The 18,696-nt window shown below is 43.5% G+C and overlaps 1 protein-coding gene across 2 annotated transcripts in view; it reads right to left on the bottom strand.

Annotated features, from left to right (window-relative positions):
- PLA2G4A (phospholipase A2 group IVA) overlaps positions 1–18,696 on the bottom strand; it is a 140,168-nt gene that overhangs the window by 21,391 nt on the left and 100,081 nt on the right. For both annotated transcript variants that reach the window (XR_002094706.1, XM_019501734.1), the window contains exons 13-15: positions 17,891–17,962; positions 14,322–14,564; positions 2,967–3,151 (exon numbers count right to left, since the gene is read on the bottom strand). Coding sequence is in view for 1 of the 2 variants with exons in the window: in XM_019501734.1 (XP_019357279.1) it covers positions 2,967–3,151; positions 14,322–14,564; positions 17,891–17,962 (500 nt within the window). In the remaining variant the exon portion in view is untranslated. The remainder of the gene's footprint in view (positions 1–2,966; positions 3,152–14,321; positions 14,565–17,890; positions 17,963–18,696) is intronic.

Below are 18,696 nucleotides of genomic sequence, written 5' to 3'. Positions count from 1 at the left end.
AATTGAGATTGTAAGTGGGGTCTGTGAAGAGAATTGGGGAGAGGTGGGCAAACAACATTTGTGAGGGAGATCAGGGAATTGGGGGCAACCAGGGTTCACAAATGGATTGCGGGGCCAATGGGGTCTATGTATAGGTGGGGAGAATTGATGAGACAAGAGGGCTCCACAAGGGGGTGGATTGGGGGAACAGAGGCTATTTTTAGCCCCCTGACTTCCCCACCCCTAGAGAAATAAAGCTAGACCAGAACCAGACGAACTTCTGGTTCCTATCCCAAGTATGACCTTCCTTCTAGCTAGTAATGTGCATGTGCATTAATCTTCAACATTCTTAAAGTCAACTAAACATCAACCACCTTTTACGTAATTACAACACGCAGCTATAATAAACTTGGAACTTTCTCACACTGTATCTGGCATGATTGGGAAACTGCTGTATACAAGATTAATGGTCATTTCTATTTTCATTTCACCAAAGCTGTGAATTACAGCTAGTCCACTAAGTGCCTGTTTATGTAAGTGAACATAAAGGGCCTCTTTTTTATTTATACTGGGCCAAATTACTTCATTATAGTAATGGAAAAAGGAATCTGAAAATGTACACAAAGCTAGAGTAGTATTGAAATGTGAAAAGGGCCTTAAAGTAAATGGGAATTATACCCACTGGTTCACAAACCTCCATAATTCTTACCCTAAACCTCACCTTAACTGGGATGGGTCACTTTTTTGATATTCCATTGTAACACAATTATCTGATTCACTTTTGAAAGGTTCCATTTAATCCATTTGGTGGACTTCCTGTTACCTAATCACGATCATCATCATTGCTGCTGTTGTCTGTTTTTGCAAGATATCCCATTAATCCTACAGGCATGAAGCCTTTATTTTTAAACCCAACTAAATCCATGCAAGTCTACCATGCTAAATTTTATATTATAAAATGCCAGGCATGAACTAGGTGTTTGTTACATCTTAAATATCAACAATATTAGTTATTAATGGAAAAAGCTTCCTCTGAGAGCTGGAAGACCGATTATAAAATAAACACGTATTTTTGAGGACTGTTCTGAAAAAAAGTCTTGTCCAATTCTCAGCCTTTGCATTGACTTCAACAAAAGTTAGATCAAGTCCCCAATATCTGTTCTCATACTATAGAAATGTATTTGTTTCTGAAATCTCATTGTCTTAAAGTAGTAAGAATGGCAAAGGGAAAAGAAAATCTAAGTGGAACTGGATATTAAAAAACAAAGATGGAATCGCTCTAAAGAAAACCTTCCAAGTCAAGACAATTACACTCCTTAAATTTCCAACCATTTAACCCCTGAAGTGTTTATCAGGCATTGTTGATCAGTAATCACTTTTTTGTAGTTAGGAAGCCAGTTCCTGCTGCAGCTGGCAGAGCTTTCTCAGTCATCTGCACATCAGAGGGAACAGCTGCCAGTGAGCCTGGTGCCCAGTTAGGTTTCCCTGCTCAGTAGGGGCTTTCTGGGAGCTGCCCCGCTTGTGGGGCAGCTGCCAGCCAGTGAGCCCCCAGCTGGGCAGGGAATGATCTGGGGCTTGCTGTGAGCTTTCTCACTTATGAAGCAGCTGCCAGTGGGCCCCCAGCTGGGCAGGGATTCCAAGGGAGAGCCAGGAGCCATGCAATGCTGGGACAGAGAGGAGCAGAGAGCAACCATGCCCTGGCACTTATTGGTTCCTAGCTCCTGGAGAGAGCCAAGAGTCATGCAATGCCAGGCCGAGGGTACAGAGAGTAATCCTGGTCCCAGAACTGATCAGCTTCTGTCTCTTGGTGGTGCCAGGAGCTGAGCAACACCAGGACCGGGGACAGAGCACTGAGCAACACTAGGACCAGGGTCCCCTTTTCCTATGGCTCCCTACTGGTGTGGCTGACTAGGAGCAAATTTACTCTTGGCCAGCATCCACAGAAGCAGTATTGCAATAGCTAATGTGCAATTAATCTACTATCTATATTTATAGGTAGTAAAAAATGGTGCATTAGTCTAATTTACTGCACAGTGGGAATATCTACATGAGATGCTGACTGCACAGGAGCCAAAAAATACTGTGCAGTAGTGCGTCACAACATGGACAGTACTAATATGCTACTGCACAGTATTATTAGGTTACTGCATGGTAGTGTCACTTAAAAGATACTTGACGGCAATACTGCACAGTAACTCCAGTTACTGTGTATTTATTTAGTACTTGCAAAATAAATGTGTATTAGCAAGTGCTAAATAAATGTGCAGTCATGACTGTGCAACAGCATCTCATGTAGACCTGCCCACAAGCGGGCTGCTGCACACAGTTACATGGTTACACCTTAATGTGCAGTAGATTAGCCTACTGCGCAGTAAAGTGTCTTGTGTAGACATGTCCAGGGTGTGCTTACAAACAGGAAAAGAGTGCAAGTCGGAATTAGAGTAACAGTCCATATGTCTGTATGTTTGCTTATTGAAATTTTTTTTATTGTATAACATGGAACTTAGGTACAGTATTTCTTATATGTTTCTGACACTTTGTTTTTATTAGTAGTACATATAGTTTATAGCATAACTATAATTTGTTTGATGGATAATAAACTTTTTAAATTTACACAATCAGAGGCAACAGAACACGGAGTTTAGGATCCAAATTTGTGGTTCAGTGTCTAGGAAAGCCTTCTATAAAAGGCAGACTATGGATTTCTGAAAGCAAGTTTTTTTCCCCCCCTCCCAAAAGGCAAATCCCATTTGAATTCCTTATGTCAGCTGTCTAATTAGTTCCAATACAATCAGTTTTAAGTCATGTGAACAGGATACTGGGTTAAGAGGAAACCCAGATTTGACAAGACTGTCAAGGATTTCTGAGCTGAAAGGTTCCAAAGGCCTTGGAAGACCAAGACAGAGGGTTTGCCAATATAATAAAGAAAAAAATTTAAAATGCTTTAAATTTGGTATCACAGACTGAAAAATGGTTAGTTTACTTACCTTAAAAGGAGGACTGGAGTCACTTGGCCTCGCAGAAAAATCAAAGGAGATGATGAGATCAACTCCTCGCTGAGGTCGTAAAATAAGAGGATAAGGCAAGTTAAATGTAAGCCCACTATCTACTATATGAATCTTTTTGCTCTTCACGTCCAGTGGCTCATATATCCTTTCAAACTCATCAGGATCTAAGGAAAACAAATGCAGAAACCCAATGCCAGTTAAGAACAGAACTCAAGATAAGTTCTTTCAACTTTTTCCCAAGAATGGGTAATTTAGTTAAGCATATTGTGATTAAATTACCAGTTTTAAAAACATGCTTATGTCTATAAAATATAGTAAAGACAACTTTAACAAAACACTTAAGAAACAAAGCAAAGAATTGTCTGAATCCTCTAACTACTCATTTTAACTTTTATTAATAAATCCTAATTGCATATAAAGTGCAGACTGGCTCAAACATTCTTTCAAGGCTCCAGCATCTGAAATTAGAATTTAGGCTTAATTTAATACAAGCTACATGGTGTTTATACTACCTTTTGTATGGTCCTGGGGCATCACTGTGTTTTACAGAACAGGTAGTATAGTTTGCAAGGCTCAAAAAATGCAGTATTCCCTTTGTGATGCCTAGGTTCCTATGTTTGTGTATGTATACATGTATGCATGTGTGTGTCTGCATGTCATAGATTCATAGAATCATAGAGAAATAGCGCTAGAAGGAACATCCAGAGGTCATCTAGTCCAACCCCTTGCCTGAGGCAGGATCATCTGTATCCAAACTATCCTATACATAATATAAACTGTACATAAGACTGGTGTCAACCCTGACATGACACAGTGCTAACACCTGAACCTGAGACAGGTAAAACAGGGGAACCACAGCAGCAAATGTCTTGCTTCTATAAAATGTTGTCACTACATTCAAGGGGCCACAACCCCCACCACAGTAGAAGACAAATGACACTAAGATGTGGGGAGAAGTGGGCACGCTGGAGGAGAGGGACAAGCTACAACTAGATCTGGATAGGTTACAGGGGTGAGCGGATGAGAGTAGGATGGGTTTCAATATGGACATGTGCAAGGTACTGCACCTGGGGAGGAAGAACCAGCAGCATACCTACAGGCCAAGGAACTCCCTTCTTGTCAGTGCAGAGGCAGAAAAGGAATCATTATTGATGCCACAATGAACATGAGCCGCCAATGTGGGGAAGCGGTCAGGAAGGCCAACTGCACCTTGTCATGCATCCACAAATGCATCATGAGCAGGTCCAAGGAGGTGACAGTGGTCAGGCCACAGTTGGAGTAGCGCATCCAGTTCTGGGTGCTGCACTTCAGGAGGGATGTGGACAGCATCGAGAGGGTCCAGAGAAGGGCCACTCGCATGATCAGGGGGCAGCAAGGTAGGCCCTACTAGCGGAGGCTATGGGACCTGAACCTGTTCAGCTTCCACAAGAGAAGGCTGAGGAGGGATCTGGTGGCTATCTACAAGCTGGCCAAGAGGGACCAGCAGGCTATGGGAGAGTCCCTGTTCCCCCAAGCCCTACTGGGAGTAACAAGGAATAACAGCCATAAGTTGACTGAGAATAGATTCAGGCTAGATATTAGGAGGCACTACACTTCACTGTCAGGGCGGCTAGGATCTGGAACCAACTTCCAAGGGAAGTAGTGTTCACTCCTACCCTGGGGGTTTTCAAAAGGAGGCTGGATAATCACCTAGCCGGAATCGTATGACCCCAGCATTCTTTCCTGCCCATGGCAGGGGGTTGGACTTGATGATCTACTTAGATCCCTTCTGACCCTACCTACTGTGAAACTATGAAACTTTCCAGTCTGTCAAGATCCTTTGGAATTGTGCTTGCATTCTCCAAGTGTTTGCAGTCCTTCCCAGTTTCATGTCACCTGCAAACTGGCTGAAGAAGCTTTCTATGCCATCATCTAAATAGTTAATAAACATGTTCAACATCACTGGGCCCAGAACAGACCCCTGTGGGATGCCACTCGAAACTCCTGCCATTCTGACATGAACCTATGAATAATTACCCTTTGCTTGCAGCTATTGCATCCAGTTCCAGGTGCCACACTTCAACAAGGATGTGGAAAAGCTTGAGAGAGTCCAGACAAGAGCCACCCATATGATCGGAGACTTGAAAGGCAAGCCATACAAGGAAAGGCTGAGGGACTTGGGTCTCTTCAGACTAAAAAAGAGAAGGCTGAGAGGGGACTTGGTGGCAACTTACTGCTGTATCAGGGGACTATATCAAGAACTTGGTGAGCAACTGTTCACCACAGCACCCTTGGGGAAAACCAGGAGTAATGGCCACAAATTCCTGGAAGACCATTTCAGGCTTAAAACTAGGCAAAACTTCACAATTAGGGTATCCAGACTGTGGAATAAATTCCCTCCAAAAGTGGTGCAATCACCTACCCTGGAAATCTTCAAGAGGAGACTGGGCAGTCACCTCACTTGGTCACCTGACCCCAGTTGTCTTTCCTGCCTAGTGCAGGGGGCCTGGACCCAATGATCTTGCGAGGTCCCTTCCATCCCCTTACAATCTATCAATGGCTCCATTTTGTAATAGTTTTATTGAGTCCACATTTCTCCAAGTTGTTTATGAGATGGTCATGAGGGACCTTGTCAAAAGCCTTGATAAAGTCTTGATACTGATACAAAGTCATGATTCAATTTATCTTCCCATGACACTATACCTACAGCATTCCCTTTACCTACCCAAGTAGTTACTTTGTCAAAGGAGGAGATCAGATTTGTTTGACATACTTGTTTTTCATAAATCCAACCTGGCTGCTTTTCTCCTCCATATGCTTGTAAACGGCCTTCCTTAGGATATGCTCCAGTAACTTCCTAAGGTGAGTCTAACCGATATGTTGTTCTCAGAGTCCTCCTTCTTGGCTTCATTAAAGAGGGGTAGTATACTGTTCATTCTTCCAGTCCTGTGGTACCTGGCCTATCTCCCATGACTTCATGAACATCATTGCCAAGGGCTGTAAGATTTCCTCTGCCAGTTCCTTCAGGACCTGGGGATAAAGTTCATCTGGCCCTGCTGACTTGAATTCATTCAGACCCAACAAAAGCTCTCTGACCATCTCTTTTGTTATCTCCTCCCTCAGCTTGCCCCCTTCCTTATCCAGATAATCCTTGTTAGGTGTCAGGCTGCAGCTTAATTTTTTTGTGAAGACTGTTAAGCATACTTGCCTTCTTTACATCTTCAGTTAGCAGTTCCCCTGGTTTGTTAACATGTGGAACACAGTGAATTGTAAGAGGGTGTAGGAGAAAAGATGGTTTGGGTTACGTCTGTGAAGACCAAGTATTGGAGAAACATGATGAATGCTTCCCACCATTTGGGAATCAGTCTCACTGGTCCTTTGATGTTATCCAGGAAAGGGAATCTGTTATTGGCTATGTTGGTAAAGCATGTGTGCGCGTGAGAACAAGATGTGATATTGTATTGATTAATGGACACTGGATTCAACCCATGGTGCCTTAGATGAATCACTGTTTCTGTAATGTAACCATCATTGTTAGTTGTGATCTTAAGTTTACGTGCCTATATGGACCATGCAACATTTGAATGCTTACCCTGAGCTCTACAAAGAGGCTTCCCCCATTTCAATGGGAATGGGTCTCACTGCCATCAAGAGACTATTAACTCATCCCTCTTTACAAGCTGAACTGCAAAGGCTCAAGACTTTGGGAGAGAATGGCAAACTTGAGATTCAACACAACAACCAGGAGATCTCTAGGCTTCCAGCTACAATAAAAAAAACACAGGCCATCACTCCTGGTGGGTGTCTTTGCTTGGATGGAGCCCCAATGCAACAGGTCTTTTGAATATCATGCTTCACCCCATTGTGGTGATCAACGGCTTCCAAATTATACTAGCAATTGGTCTGGTCAGTAACAATGCATAGGGGGTGACCGGGGCGTGACCAGCTGCGCTCGCTGCTTAGGAGATAGGCAAGGTGGGCAAGCAAGAGCACTGGTGCCCCCCTTGCAAGTGCTGGCCAGGAAGTGAGAGCTCCCACAGCCACTTCCAGAAGCAGCCATAGTGACTGGCTGCCTCGCGATTGGTCATGGGAGGACCCCCCCCATCAGCAAGATTGGCTGCAGGGATAACCCCCCAGTCGGTGGGATTGGCCATGGGGCGACTCCCCCTAGTCAGCAAGATTGGCTGTGGGGAACCACCCCCCCAGTCACTGACTGGTTGCTGGGGGGGGGGGGTGCATGTGTCCCCCCAACTAAGGCGGCACCAGTCACCCATGGGCCTGGTTTTGCTGGTTTGCTGGATCAAGTGACTGATGCAGTGGCTACAATGGATTGAAGATCAGACCCTGTACCACAGAGTAAGGATGTGATGGGGATACTCGTTCAACACAAGCACCCGATCAGTGCAGGGACTTGTTACCTGTCAGCTCTGTGTTCTGGAGAACCCTGGTGCAGTACCCAGCCTGTATGGCTCGCAAAGAACTCCCCCCCACCAACACACCTCTGCCTGAACCAGAAATGATCAGAAGAAGGACTTCCAAAACACAATGAAGATGCAGTGAGAGATGCACCTAAACCCCTCCAAATAACAGGGACAGGATTAAGGCAACTCCCCCAGTCCCATTAATATCAGAGATGGGAAAGGGAGGTACCTTCATTAGCATTCAGAATGAAGGACAGAAAGTCCAAGACAAGGACCGCACTGAACTCTGGGACCAGAGAAGACAGGGATCACTGCATGATGGGGGATCTCTACTCCAAATGCTAATCAACCCATGTCTGCACATATCCAGCTCAGCATTTATCAGACCAGTTCTAGTAATGTCTCCTTTATTGGCACCCAAAACACTGAATCTGCCTGTTTGCATTGTGAGCTCCCTCAGAGTAATACCACCCATACCCAGGAGTGATCAGGTCCTATTATCCAGTATATAAGCCATCGCTTACCCATAAACAAATCTAGTGTTCTCCCTTGAGCCATTGTTGTTTCCCTACAAAAAACCCTAGCCAAGCTCAAGTCTCTGTTCTGGTGCTTGGATTCAAAATGCTGCAACAGTTCCACTTTCCTGTCTGGAACACCTTCACTGATCATGCTGAGGGCTCTGCCTGTCTGCAAGCTTCAACAAACACCTGGGAACCTCAACCGGTTCAAGCTTCTCTGAGTAGTGAGATCCCAACTCTCTCTCTCTCTCTCTCTCTCTCCCCCTCTTCCCCGCCCCCCTCTCCCTCTCCCTCTGCTTAAGGCCACTTTCTAAACCTCAGGCTTGGTTTAATCCCTCTCTCTCCCTCTCTCTCTTACTCCAGGCACAGTTTTCTAAACCTGACTTTTGCTGATCAAACTTGAGCTAGACTTCCCCAAATACCCTATTGAAACTGTGTAATTTTGTAACTGCTTTGTATGTTTGTCTCTCCTTGTATGGCTATTACTACTAGCATCATTATAAATTTCATATACCTGGCAATAAAATAATTTTTATGGTCCAGCTGGTTGCCATACTCTCTCTAAACCTCATTTACTCTTCCTTCTCTTCAACCTCCCCATTTGCTCTGCAGCAACACTTCTTTTACCTAAGCCAAAGATCCCTGTAAAGCCCAACAGTCCTGTGTGGTTTGCTCATCAGGGGAGCTACTACCAGGACAATTGGGACAAAAGATTGGGAAGCGCTGAGCCAGGGCAGCCTGTTAATGCTGATTGACCCAGCGTGGCTCAGACGTCCTCTGTTCCTGTGCTGAGTTCGGGGCACATGAGGGTGTTAGCCTGGAAATGCTGAATAACCCTGCCTGCTCAGACGTGCTCTGTTAACCTGGGTGCATGCGTCTGAATGGATTTTATTGCTGCCCTGCTGAACTAAGTTGTGTGCTGAGTCCATGGCTCATGAGGGTGTCAGCTTAGAAGTGCTGATTGACCCTGCCAGCTCAGATGTGCTCTGTTCTGTGCTGAGTCTGGGGCCCGTGAGGGTATCAGCCTGGAAATGCTGAGTAAACCTGCCAGCTCAGACGTGTTCTGTTAAGCTGTGTGCGTATGTATGTGTTCAACTGATTCGGAAGCTGGAGGAACCCAGCTCCATTGAAACTAAGCCCTACAAGGTAACCCCACTAGGGGTGAGGACTTGCAGATGGAGCTCTGTATAGAAACACAAGTGACACAAGCAGTACATTAATAGAATTACAGAGACCTCAGAAATGTAACTCTAATAAATGAGTGAATTCCAAAGGGATGGGCAAATCTGGTAACACAGGACCTACAGCGTCCTTGGTACTTTTTTCTGGGCAACCTACTTATTTGTTGTTGTTTTTAACCTCCTTTGCTAGGCACAGCTTGTTCTTTATCTTTGCCTTCCTGATTTTGTCCCTGCAGGTTCTGGGTATTTCCTGGTATGCTTCCTTAGTGATCTGCTCATTCTTCCATTGCATGTATGCTTTCCTTTTGCATTTGAGACATTTTAGAAGATCCTTGTGCAGCCACATAGGTCTCTTGCCATTCTTCTTGTGCTTCCATCATGTTTGGACAGTTTCTTGTCAGGCTTCCAATACTATGCCCCTTAGAAGCTCCCAGCTCTCCTGAGCACCTTTATCTTTCATTTTCTGTTCCCATAACAATGCCCATTAGCTCCTTGAGTCAGATGAAATCCACCTTGTTGAAATCTAGTGTCCTATTTTTGGCAACCTCATGCTTTCCCTGTCTCAGGATCTGAAAATCTATTGTACCATGATCGCGTCCTCCAAAGTTACCCATCACCTTCACATCCTCCACCATTTGTTCCATGTTGGTCAGGACAAGGTCCAAGATGCATGATTCCCTAGCTCTATCCTCCATTTCCTGGAACAGAAAGTTGTCCTCCACACAAGTTAGAAACAGGCTTAGCATTTTATGTGTAGCTGTATTGTTCTTCCAGCAGCTATCTGGAAAATCGAAGTCTCCCATCAGTACCATCCCATAGCTTTTGGATAGATTTTGTCAACTGCTTGAAGAGTATCTCATCCACCTCCTCTTTCTGATCACGTGATCTATTAAAAGCTCCCACCATTATGTAAGTGCCACATCTTTCACTTTTAATCTTCATCCAAATGCAATCGGCTTTGCTGTCTTCTTCCTCCTGAACCAGGGAACAAGTGCATGCGTTTCTGACATACAAGGAAACTCCACCACCTTTTCTCCCAACCCCGTCCTTCCAAAACAGAGTGTAACCCTCCATGTTGACATTCCAGTCATAACGACTGCCCCACCAAGTCTCTGTAATGCTAAACATGATAGTATTTTTTTTCACAGGATGCAGCTTCCAACTCATCTTGTTTACTCCCCATAGTCCTTCTTCCCCACCCAGATAAGGTGCAGGGGGCATCCCCGGCTGGGGCATGTGCAGTTGATCCCCTGTCCCTGGATGCACAGCAGGGCTGGGGCAACATGACAGCTGGACTCCCTTTCCAGCATAGATTTCATAGATAGATTTCATAGATTAAGGGTCAGAAGGGACCTAGTAGATCTTCTAGCCCGACCCCCTGCCAGGGCGGGAGAACAACAAAAAAACCCAAAAAGAGAAACGGGACTCAAATGAGTCCAGCCAGTCCAGCATCACACAGTGCAGGAGGGGGATGTAGGGGGGGAACAGGGATGTTGATCTGGCCTGTGACAGCTCATCAAAAGTCCCTAAGTGACTCTCCAACCCAAATAACTGCCCACCCCCGCATAAGGCAAACACCAATCAGCCATCCCAAATCACTAGCATAGAAAAAAAACCCTCTTCAAGTCAGTCCTACACCTGAACTGCTTATTCCAGAGCCACTGCTCTCTGCTTACTCTTCAGCTTGTGTGTGCTTGAACAATTTCTCTCGTCCTTTCATCTCCAGCAGATTCTCTGAGTACTGTTAAACCTTCCCACTAGAGAGAGAACTTTCTCCCTCACATCTTAAAGATATTTCCAAAAATGAAGTGAATGCTTCCTTTTCTTTGAAGTGTAGGTTGTTGCTACAACTAACCTCCAGCCAAATGTCTTAGCTTGGTCCCAAAATTAGATAATTTGATATGATGATCTAAAACTGTCACTTTTGTCTGCAGAGGGCAGTATAATCCAAAGAATACTGAACATTATCAGTCAAAGCACTCAGACTATTTGTTTCAATTACAACATCCACCAATTCAACTCCAGTTACACAACCCTTATTATATACAGATGACATAGTAAGTGGTCAGAGAGAAAAGTGTTTTTTATGTAATGGAAACTCATTAAAATTGATTCATAGTCCCTAAAATAAATTTCCTCTCGCACTTCAGGTTTCATAAGGAAATTTTTGCGCAGTAATCCCCAAATCAAGTATTTTATTTTACTTTTTTTATTTACCTAAGAATGTTTTAACAGACTCTAGTCAATAATACATGAAATTTCCAATTTCTTACACTGATTTCAAGAAGGAAAACCAGCTTTCAAAGCAATATGCACAGCTGATACAGAACTTCTGTCACTTCAATTCAATTTATTCTTGATTAAGGTTGTGAAATCTACTATTTATAATTAAACTTGAGACCAAAACAATATTCCCTAAACTCTAGTAAAGGGTTAATATCATTTTAAAATAAAAGAAACTGGGTAACACTATATTTTATTAGCACTTTGACTGCTAGAAGTGAAAGAAATTCAAAAAACACCTACACATTTATGTTCTATATATGTTTCTTATAGGGTGGAAATGAAAATAAAACTCAATTTGTTTTCATTTTCTTTCTATTTCAGTCTGGTTCTTTTATGTAATCACTCTGATTTCAATACTGTGGGGTACATTCCCCCTCCCCACCCTACCCCCTCACAAATCTCTGTATTTTCATTGGAATGTTTGAAAATGTGAAAATAGATCTTCTCACCAGGTTTTAGGGGCCTATTTATTTATTTTACAAAATGTAAACTTGTTTCCACAATAAAATTGATAAAAATCCTTTAAAAAATATTTTTTTGCTAGAAGGTGGAAAACGTAGTTCATCAGGAAATTACTCAAGATATATATTTTTTCGTCACCTTTATTCTATTTCAAAATTCTAAACTACTAAAGGAGAGAAATTCCTTGATATTGCAAGATGATAAATCAATTATGTCACCATTTATACTATCTACAATATACTGTGTGATATCATCAAGAGAAACAGCTGATAAAGTTAAAAACTATTGCCCAATGTAAACTAAGAAGGCAGGAAGTGAACGAACCAAGTGAGTATTTTGGCTCCAGTATTTCCAGTTCTGAGTACTATCCCTAATCTTGCGATAATGTGGGGGTTTTTTGTTTGTTTGTATTTTGAAGGCCCAGTTCCTGTGATAATACGATGATCTCAATCTTAGATTTTTAAAAAGGACAAAAAAACCAACCCAGCTATTTTTTTTTTAAATTGCACTACTTCTGTTTCAAGAGAGAAGTTTGAAACTGTAGCCTATGTTCAACTTTAAAGCTCAGAAAACAAAGCAAATAAAAATGAGCCAATATATAGCTAAAATAATGGAAATTAAAAATATATCTCAGGATCTGTCAGGAGCTAACTCATACATTTGATCACAGGGTAAGCAGTATCACTTGTCTAACTAAGTGAGATGTACTGAGAATCTGCTTGTAGATGAAACAATACCCCAAAGACAGAGAGGATATCCGCTGGCATTAAAGGGCAAGATATTTAAAACTGATCACTAGAACATGCTCTGTAAGAAGCCACGTGATTTAATAAAGCAAATAGCTTGGTAAAAGATACCTGATTTTTACATCTATGCATGGGGACTAAGATGGAGATGAGGGAGAATTGTGTGTTTTTGACCTGATTGTTTAACCCACAAAAAGCCAAACCAAATAGCAGCTGCTGCACTGGAGGAAATTACACAATTATTCCATCACTTCGGGAGTGCATGCTCACTTACAAAATCAAAAGGGACAGAGGAAAAGGCCGGGCCTTGACTTTGCTCCTATAACACATTGACCAGTTGCAGAAGAAAAAAGAAAGCTGAGAGCACACACTCTGGGCAGCCCTGGTGAGCTCTGGAAAGCAGTCAGATACTGAGAAAGAATATTACGGGTTGTTCCTCTAGACTGAAAGCAGCTCCAGGTCCACACCTTAACAAGGGCTGCTCTTAACTGGGACAATCAAGCCAAAGATTCCCAAGTAGGAAGGATGATGGCATAAATGAGAATAGATCAGGAGCTGGCAACCCTTATAAGCAACAGGCCAGAACAGCCCCAGCCCAGCATGGGTGGCTTCACAGCAGAGGGGTTTGGCTGCATCCTCATTGGGGCCAGGTGCTGGTGCCATTTCTCCCAGCCCCCTTCCTGCTCCCTGGCTGGGGTGTGAAGGCAGCTTCCAGCAAGTGGGGATCTAAGCTGAATAAGTCATCCATCAAGTGGTTAAAATAATGTTGGTCTCCTACAGACATGCAGCGAGACTACTCCAACGTGCTGTAAATTCAGTGTCAGAACGGACTTGATTAATCGAGTCTGCTGGAGCACTGAAATTAACATGCTCGAGCAGCCTTGAGTGGCACATGTATCAGTGTCCACGTGCTGAAAAATGGTGGTGGGGTGCTCTGAATTAAAGCTGGTTTGATGGGGTTTAGTTCAAAGCACCCCACCACCATTTTTCAGGGCGGGCATGCTGATACACATGATGCTCAGGCGCTTTTAATTAGAGCGGCTTACTAATTAAAGCACTCACCCCCACCTCCCAGAGCATGTCTATCTATAAACGCCATTAAAGCCATGCTCCGTTAATGCTGTTGGACACAATGCTAGAACTTTCCACAGTTGTAAGCACTAGGCTCTGTAGTGTTACCAGGAGAAGGCATGAATAAATAGTGCAAAAACATGTCAAAGGTAATAAACATTTAGCTAGGGAATTTTCACGTAATCTACATTCAGAACTTGCTGTCTGAAACAGAGCAGGCTCCCTCTGCAACCCTGGATTTCTTTCCCACTCAAAATTAAAATCTAGGGTTTTGGTGGCTCATTAAAAAAAAACTGCCTATGTGCCTTCATCCAATGTTATTTCCTTCCACAAATCTATTATCCACCTTCCTGCCTGTTTTAGAACCAGTGTAAATATTAAGATTACAGTATTATAAACACCTCTGGACTGATAGAAATATTTAGAAAGTGGAATGCATACAATAATCACTGTATCATCACTCAAAAGGATAGTTACTTTAACAAATACACATTAGAAACCCCCTGCTACTTGAGTTTTTAAGTGGCATCTAGTATTTACAATTCTATACTGATAAATGAATATAACCGCCTTCTTCTAATTAGAGAAAAGAAAATGTTCAGTTCATAGCAGCTCACAGTTTATACTTTCATGAATTGATAGGTAGAGTATGGACATTTAATGAACCCACCTGCAACAGCCATGTCTACTTCATCTTCATCCACAGATTCCTGAGTCATAAAGTCTGCCAGAGGGGATAGTGGGTAGCTGGAGTTGAGGTTCAAGCCCAGCATGAAGTTGTGCACTTTCCCAGCACGCCCTTCCCTGGTGTTGAAAAGGGTACTATCTCCCACCAAGGCCCTGAACATGCGCTGCTTCCAGCTTTCTTGACAGCTATTTTCATGTTCTTTGTCAGCATCAGGATTTTCAGTACCTGTATGTTGAGAAGGACCACCATTAACATGCAAAGCTATCAAATGAAGTCACAGAGACCACACTCTAATAAAACTGAAAGGAGCCTCTCTGGGGTCCAATGCCTGAACTGAAAATAGGGTCTAGGTAAAGCAGGTATGGCAAACTCACCCTGCCCCACAGAGCTGGATTGGGCTGGGGCTACTGCATTCTGCATGCAGCATGTGGAGGCTGGTCCAGGGTGCATGCTGTACGTGGCCCCTGTACTAGACCAGCCCTATGCACTAGACCTGGCATTCAAGGCTGGTTTGTGGGCCTGATCCAAACCAGTCCAGGATACAGTGTGTAGGGCTGGTGATGTGAAGGCATCTCATGCATCTTGTGCTCCAGACTGAGCCCACGCACTGCACACGGCAGCTCCAGCCCCACCTCCATGTGTAGCACATGCCAGATGGGCTCTGTACACTGCGTGCAGCATGTGGGGCCAGGGCCAGTGCATGCTGCATCCAGTGGGCCAGTCTGAGACCCACAGACACAGGGCAGATGATAGGCTCTGCAGGCCATATCTGGCCCACAAACTAGCTCTTTGATACCCTTGATGTAAAACATTTATGAGGAGCTGAAGGAATCCCTGCTCTGGAGCAACTGTGTACTTCCCTGATACTACTATAGCACCATAGAATCATAGAAAGTTAGGGTTGGAAGGGACCTCAGGAGGCAATCCCCTGCTCAAAGCAGGACCATCTCCAACTAGATCATCCCAGCCAAAGCTTTGTCTAGCCAGGTCTTGAAAACTTCCAAGGATGGAGATTCCACCACCTCCCCGGGTAACTTATTCCAGTGTTTTACTGTCCTCCTAGTGAGAAATTCTTCCTAATATCTAACCTAAACTTCCCTCGATGTAACCTGAGGCTGTTGCTCCGTGTTCTGTCATCTGCCACAAATGAGAACAATCTAGCTCCATCCTCTTTTGAACCCCCCTTCAGGTAGTTGAAGGTGGCTATTAAGTCCCCTCTCAGTCCCCTCTTCTGTAGACTAAATAAGCCCAGATCCCTCAGTCTTTTCTCATAAGTCATGTCCCCTAGCCACCTCACCATTTTTGTTGCCCTCCACTGGACTCTCTCCAATATGTCCACATCCTTTCTGTAGTGGGAGGCCCAAAACTGAACACAGTACTCCAAATGTGGCCTCACCAGTGCTGAATAGAGGGAAATAATCACTTCCCTTGACCTACTAGCAACACACCTAGCAATGCAGCCCAATATGTCATTAGCCAACCACTGTGGTAGCAGCTAGGATCCCTGGCATTGTTGGTAGGATGTGAAGCCTGTGTACCTGTTGTATGGAAGTGTCAGATTACGGATATACAAGACATTTATTCCAGTGCAATTTACACTGGAGCAGACACAATGTGCAGCTGTACAAGGGTGTCAGTAACTCTGGGTAAAACTGCCCATAAAAGTCAGAAGCAACTGTACACCAGTATAAGTTACACCAGTTTGCACACCGTTACCACAGCTCTATTCAATTTTATCTGGAATGCCTATTTCCTTAATAGCTGAGATACCGTAATAGCACTACGGTGCACAGCTATCTCAGGAGAGCAGGTTGTCTGTTTAGTCCAGACACTATGTAACTGACTTATTTAGAAGACGATGTCAATTTCACTAACATAAATGTTCTGTGGGTTCCCATCCAACATGGCCTCTCTGTGGCATTCTACCTGCACCATACTCCCAGCCCTGAGACTTCATACAAATTCCTGCTGAGCCTGGAAAGGTGGAAGAAAACATGGTACTGTTGTATTTACGGACCCACTGTGCCTAGTGAGATCAGAAATGTGTAGATTCAATGCTATGTGAGTTCACATTTAGATATTGGCAAGACCCAAGTGCTCAGTATCACAAATCAAACTATTTAAGCTACCTAGGTCATTGCAAATAATGGGGTTTTTTTCATTGGATGAACAACAGCAAACTGTGCAGGAAAATGGGTTTCTAGTGGTCATCATAACACTTTCCTCATACAGAGGAAATATGCAAATTAATAGTAACAAGAACAAATTGCTCTTTCTTCCTCCCCTGTTACGAAGGGAAATAAAGAGTTATTTGATTTAAAGGGGATTTTTCCTCCTTCAACCAAAAGAAAGGAACAACACTGCATTCTTCAAAACAATGGGCACTGATTCCTGGTTGTGCTGCCAACAAATTAAAGGTGCCTGTGAACAAATCGGTTCAACAAATTTAGCTTGCTGGCAAAGGACTTTATTGCCACATCCAGATGAGTGTGGCTGTGCAGTATGTGATGCCACACACCAGTCTGCAGTGCCATACACTACACATTCAGGCATATCCCATACTGCTACCTTGCAGCATGAGAGGGTTTTTTACCCTAGGAGATCCAGGGCTTTTTTTGACCCTGGGATTTCTGCACCACTATGTGCAGTGTGTGGCACTGCAGAAAGGTCTGCAGCATCACATACCATATGACCATGCTCATCTGGATATGACCATGAAGTTGGGATCTCTTGGGGTCAAAAACCCCACAAAGAATAAAAGAAGGGCAGTGCACCTGGCAGCAGCACATGCCACCCAAAACCGAAGCTGCACTCCAGCTGCTGGCCAGGCTCCCAGCTACAGGAACAATGTGGCTGCAGCTTCATCGGCCCTCTATACCCCAGGTTAGGCTCCTGGGGCCTGCAGAGCTATTGGCTCCAACCTCCCAAAGCCCACCCAGGGTAACCTGCTGCATGCCAGTGTGCTCATGACACGGGCATTCGCCAGGGGCAAATAGCAGTGGCATAAGATGTTCCACTGCTAGTTGTCCCCAGTAAAACAAATGTCCACACCTAACTGGACATGGCCTATGATGTTACTAGCTCAAGAACTCTTATTTTCTAGACACATATCATAGTACAGACCTCTATGAAGAGCACTGAAACAATACCTCTGGCTTACAGGGCTGATATTAAGCAAGGCATGAGTTTTTAAGAGATGATCATTTATTTATCAAGGATGATGACAAATAAAAGGCCTCTGTGAAATTTCTCATTCAGTGTCTCTATCACGCAGAGCTAAAGTCAAGGGATACGCTTTTTGAGGACTGCCGCCTCAAGCAGTAATTTTACCACTGGCTACAGGTGGAGCAAAACTATAAAGGGAAATGTAAGACAAGCAGGATTTAGCTCATTTGGGGGTATATACATAATATGATAGAAACACATGCTCCTGAACACTTATTCTTGTCATAACAATCATCTTTCTTTAGAAAGGAAAACTTACATTATGCACAGGGTAAGACAAGCATGCATAGTAAGGAAAGTATGCATTAGGATCTGTTTTTCCTTACCTTTTGGTTTCTGTGATTCATCTTCACTGTCTGAACTATCACTGCCCACAAGATGTTTTAGCCTAATATTTTCTGTTGAAAGAAAACCCACATTATCTTCAACTGTTGAATTGTCATTAAAAATGACCTCGAATTTCAAAATAATTCAAGGTGTATCATCATACAGTGCTTGTGATAGGACGTGAAAATTAACAAGGCACTTAAAATACCTTAATGCACGAGTGGCCAACCTGCAACGCATATGCCACAAGTGGCACAGCCAGCCTCTGTGCATCACACGTGGGAGATCAGAAAGGAAACAAGCAGCACAGTGGCAGATATGGAAAAAAGCATAAAGCAAAGCAGAAGAAGGGGCAGGGAGCAGAGGGCAGAAAAAATTGCAACAGATTGGGAAGGGGATTGGAGTGGCAATTGGGAAGGTTGCAGAGTTAATTTGTAGCCCACCTACCAAAAACGTTGTCTTAATGTATTATTGGACATAGCTGATAGAACTTTGTTTGGGATCTATTCATTCATTTCAAATGGAAAAGATCTAAAAATGATGACCCATTATGTTTTTTTGCCAATGTGACCAGTAAATTAGACTTACAATTCCTCTGGCCAGTTTATGCTCCTCTCAGGCCAAAAGCAAAAGTCCCATTGACTTCAATGGTGCAGGATGAAGCCCTTGATCTAACACTCTCACCATTTTTATTAAATTCACCACTTTTAGCTATAGAATGTTGTGTCCTTTTTAACAATATTTAAGCTTTAACCAGTAGGCTCCCCTTTCAAGACAGAAAATTCTCTGAAATAATTGGTTTGAT

The sequence above is a fragment of the Gavialis gangeticus genome, unplaced genomic scaffold (assembly GCF_001723915.1).
Source record: "Gavialis gangeticus isolate Ggan-Ray unplaced genomic scaffold, GavGan_comp1, whole genome shotgun sequence".
Classification (NCBI taxonomy): Eukaryota; Metazoa; Chordata; order Crocodylia; family Gavialidae; genus Gavialis; species Gavialis gangeticus.
The sequence above is the reverse complement of the archived record's forward strand: the minus strand, read 5'-3'. Positions and strand labels throughout refer to the sequence as shown.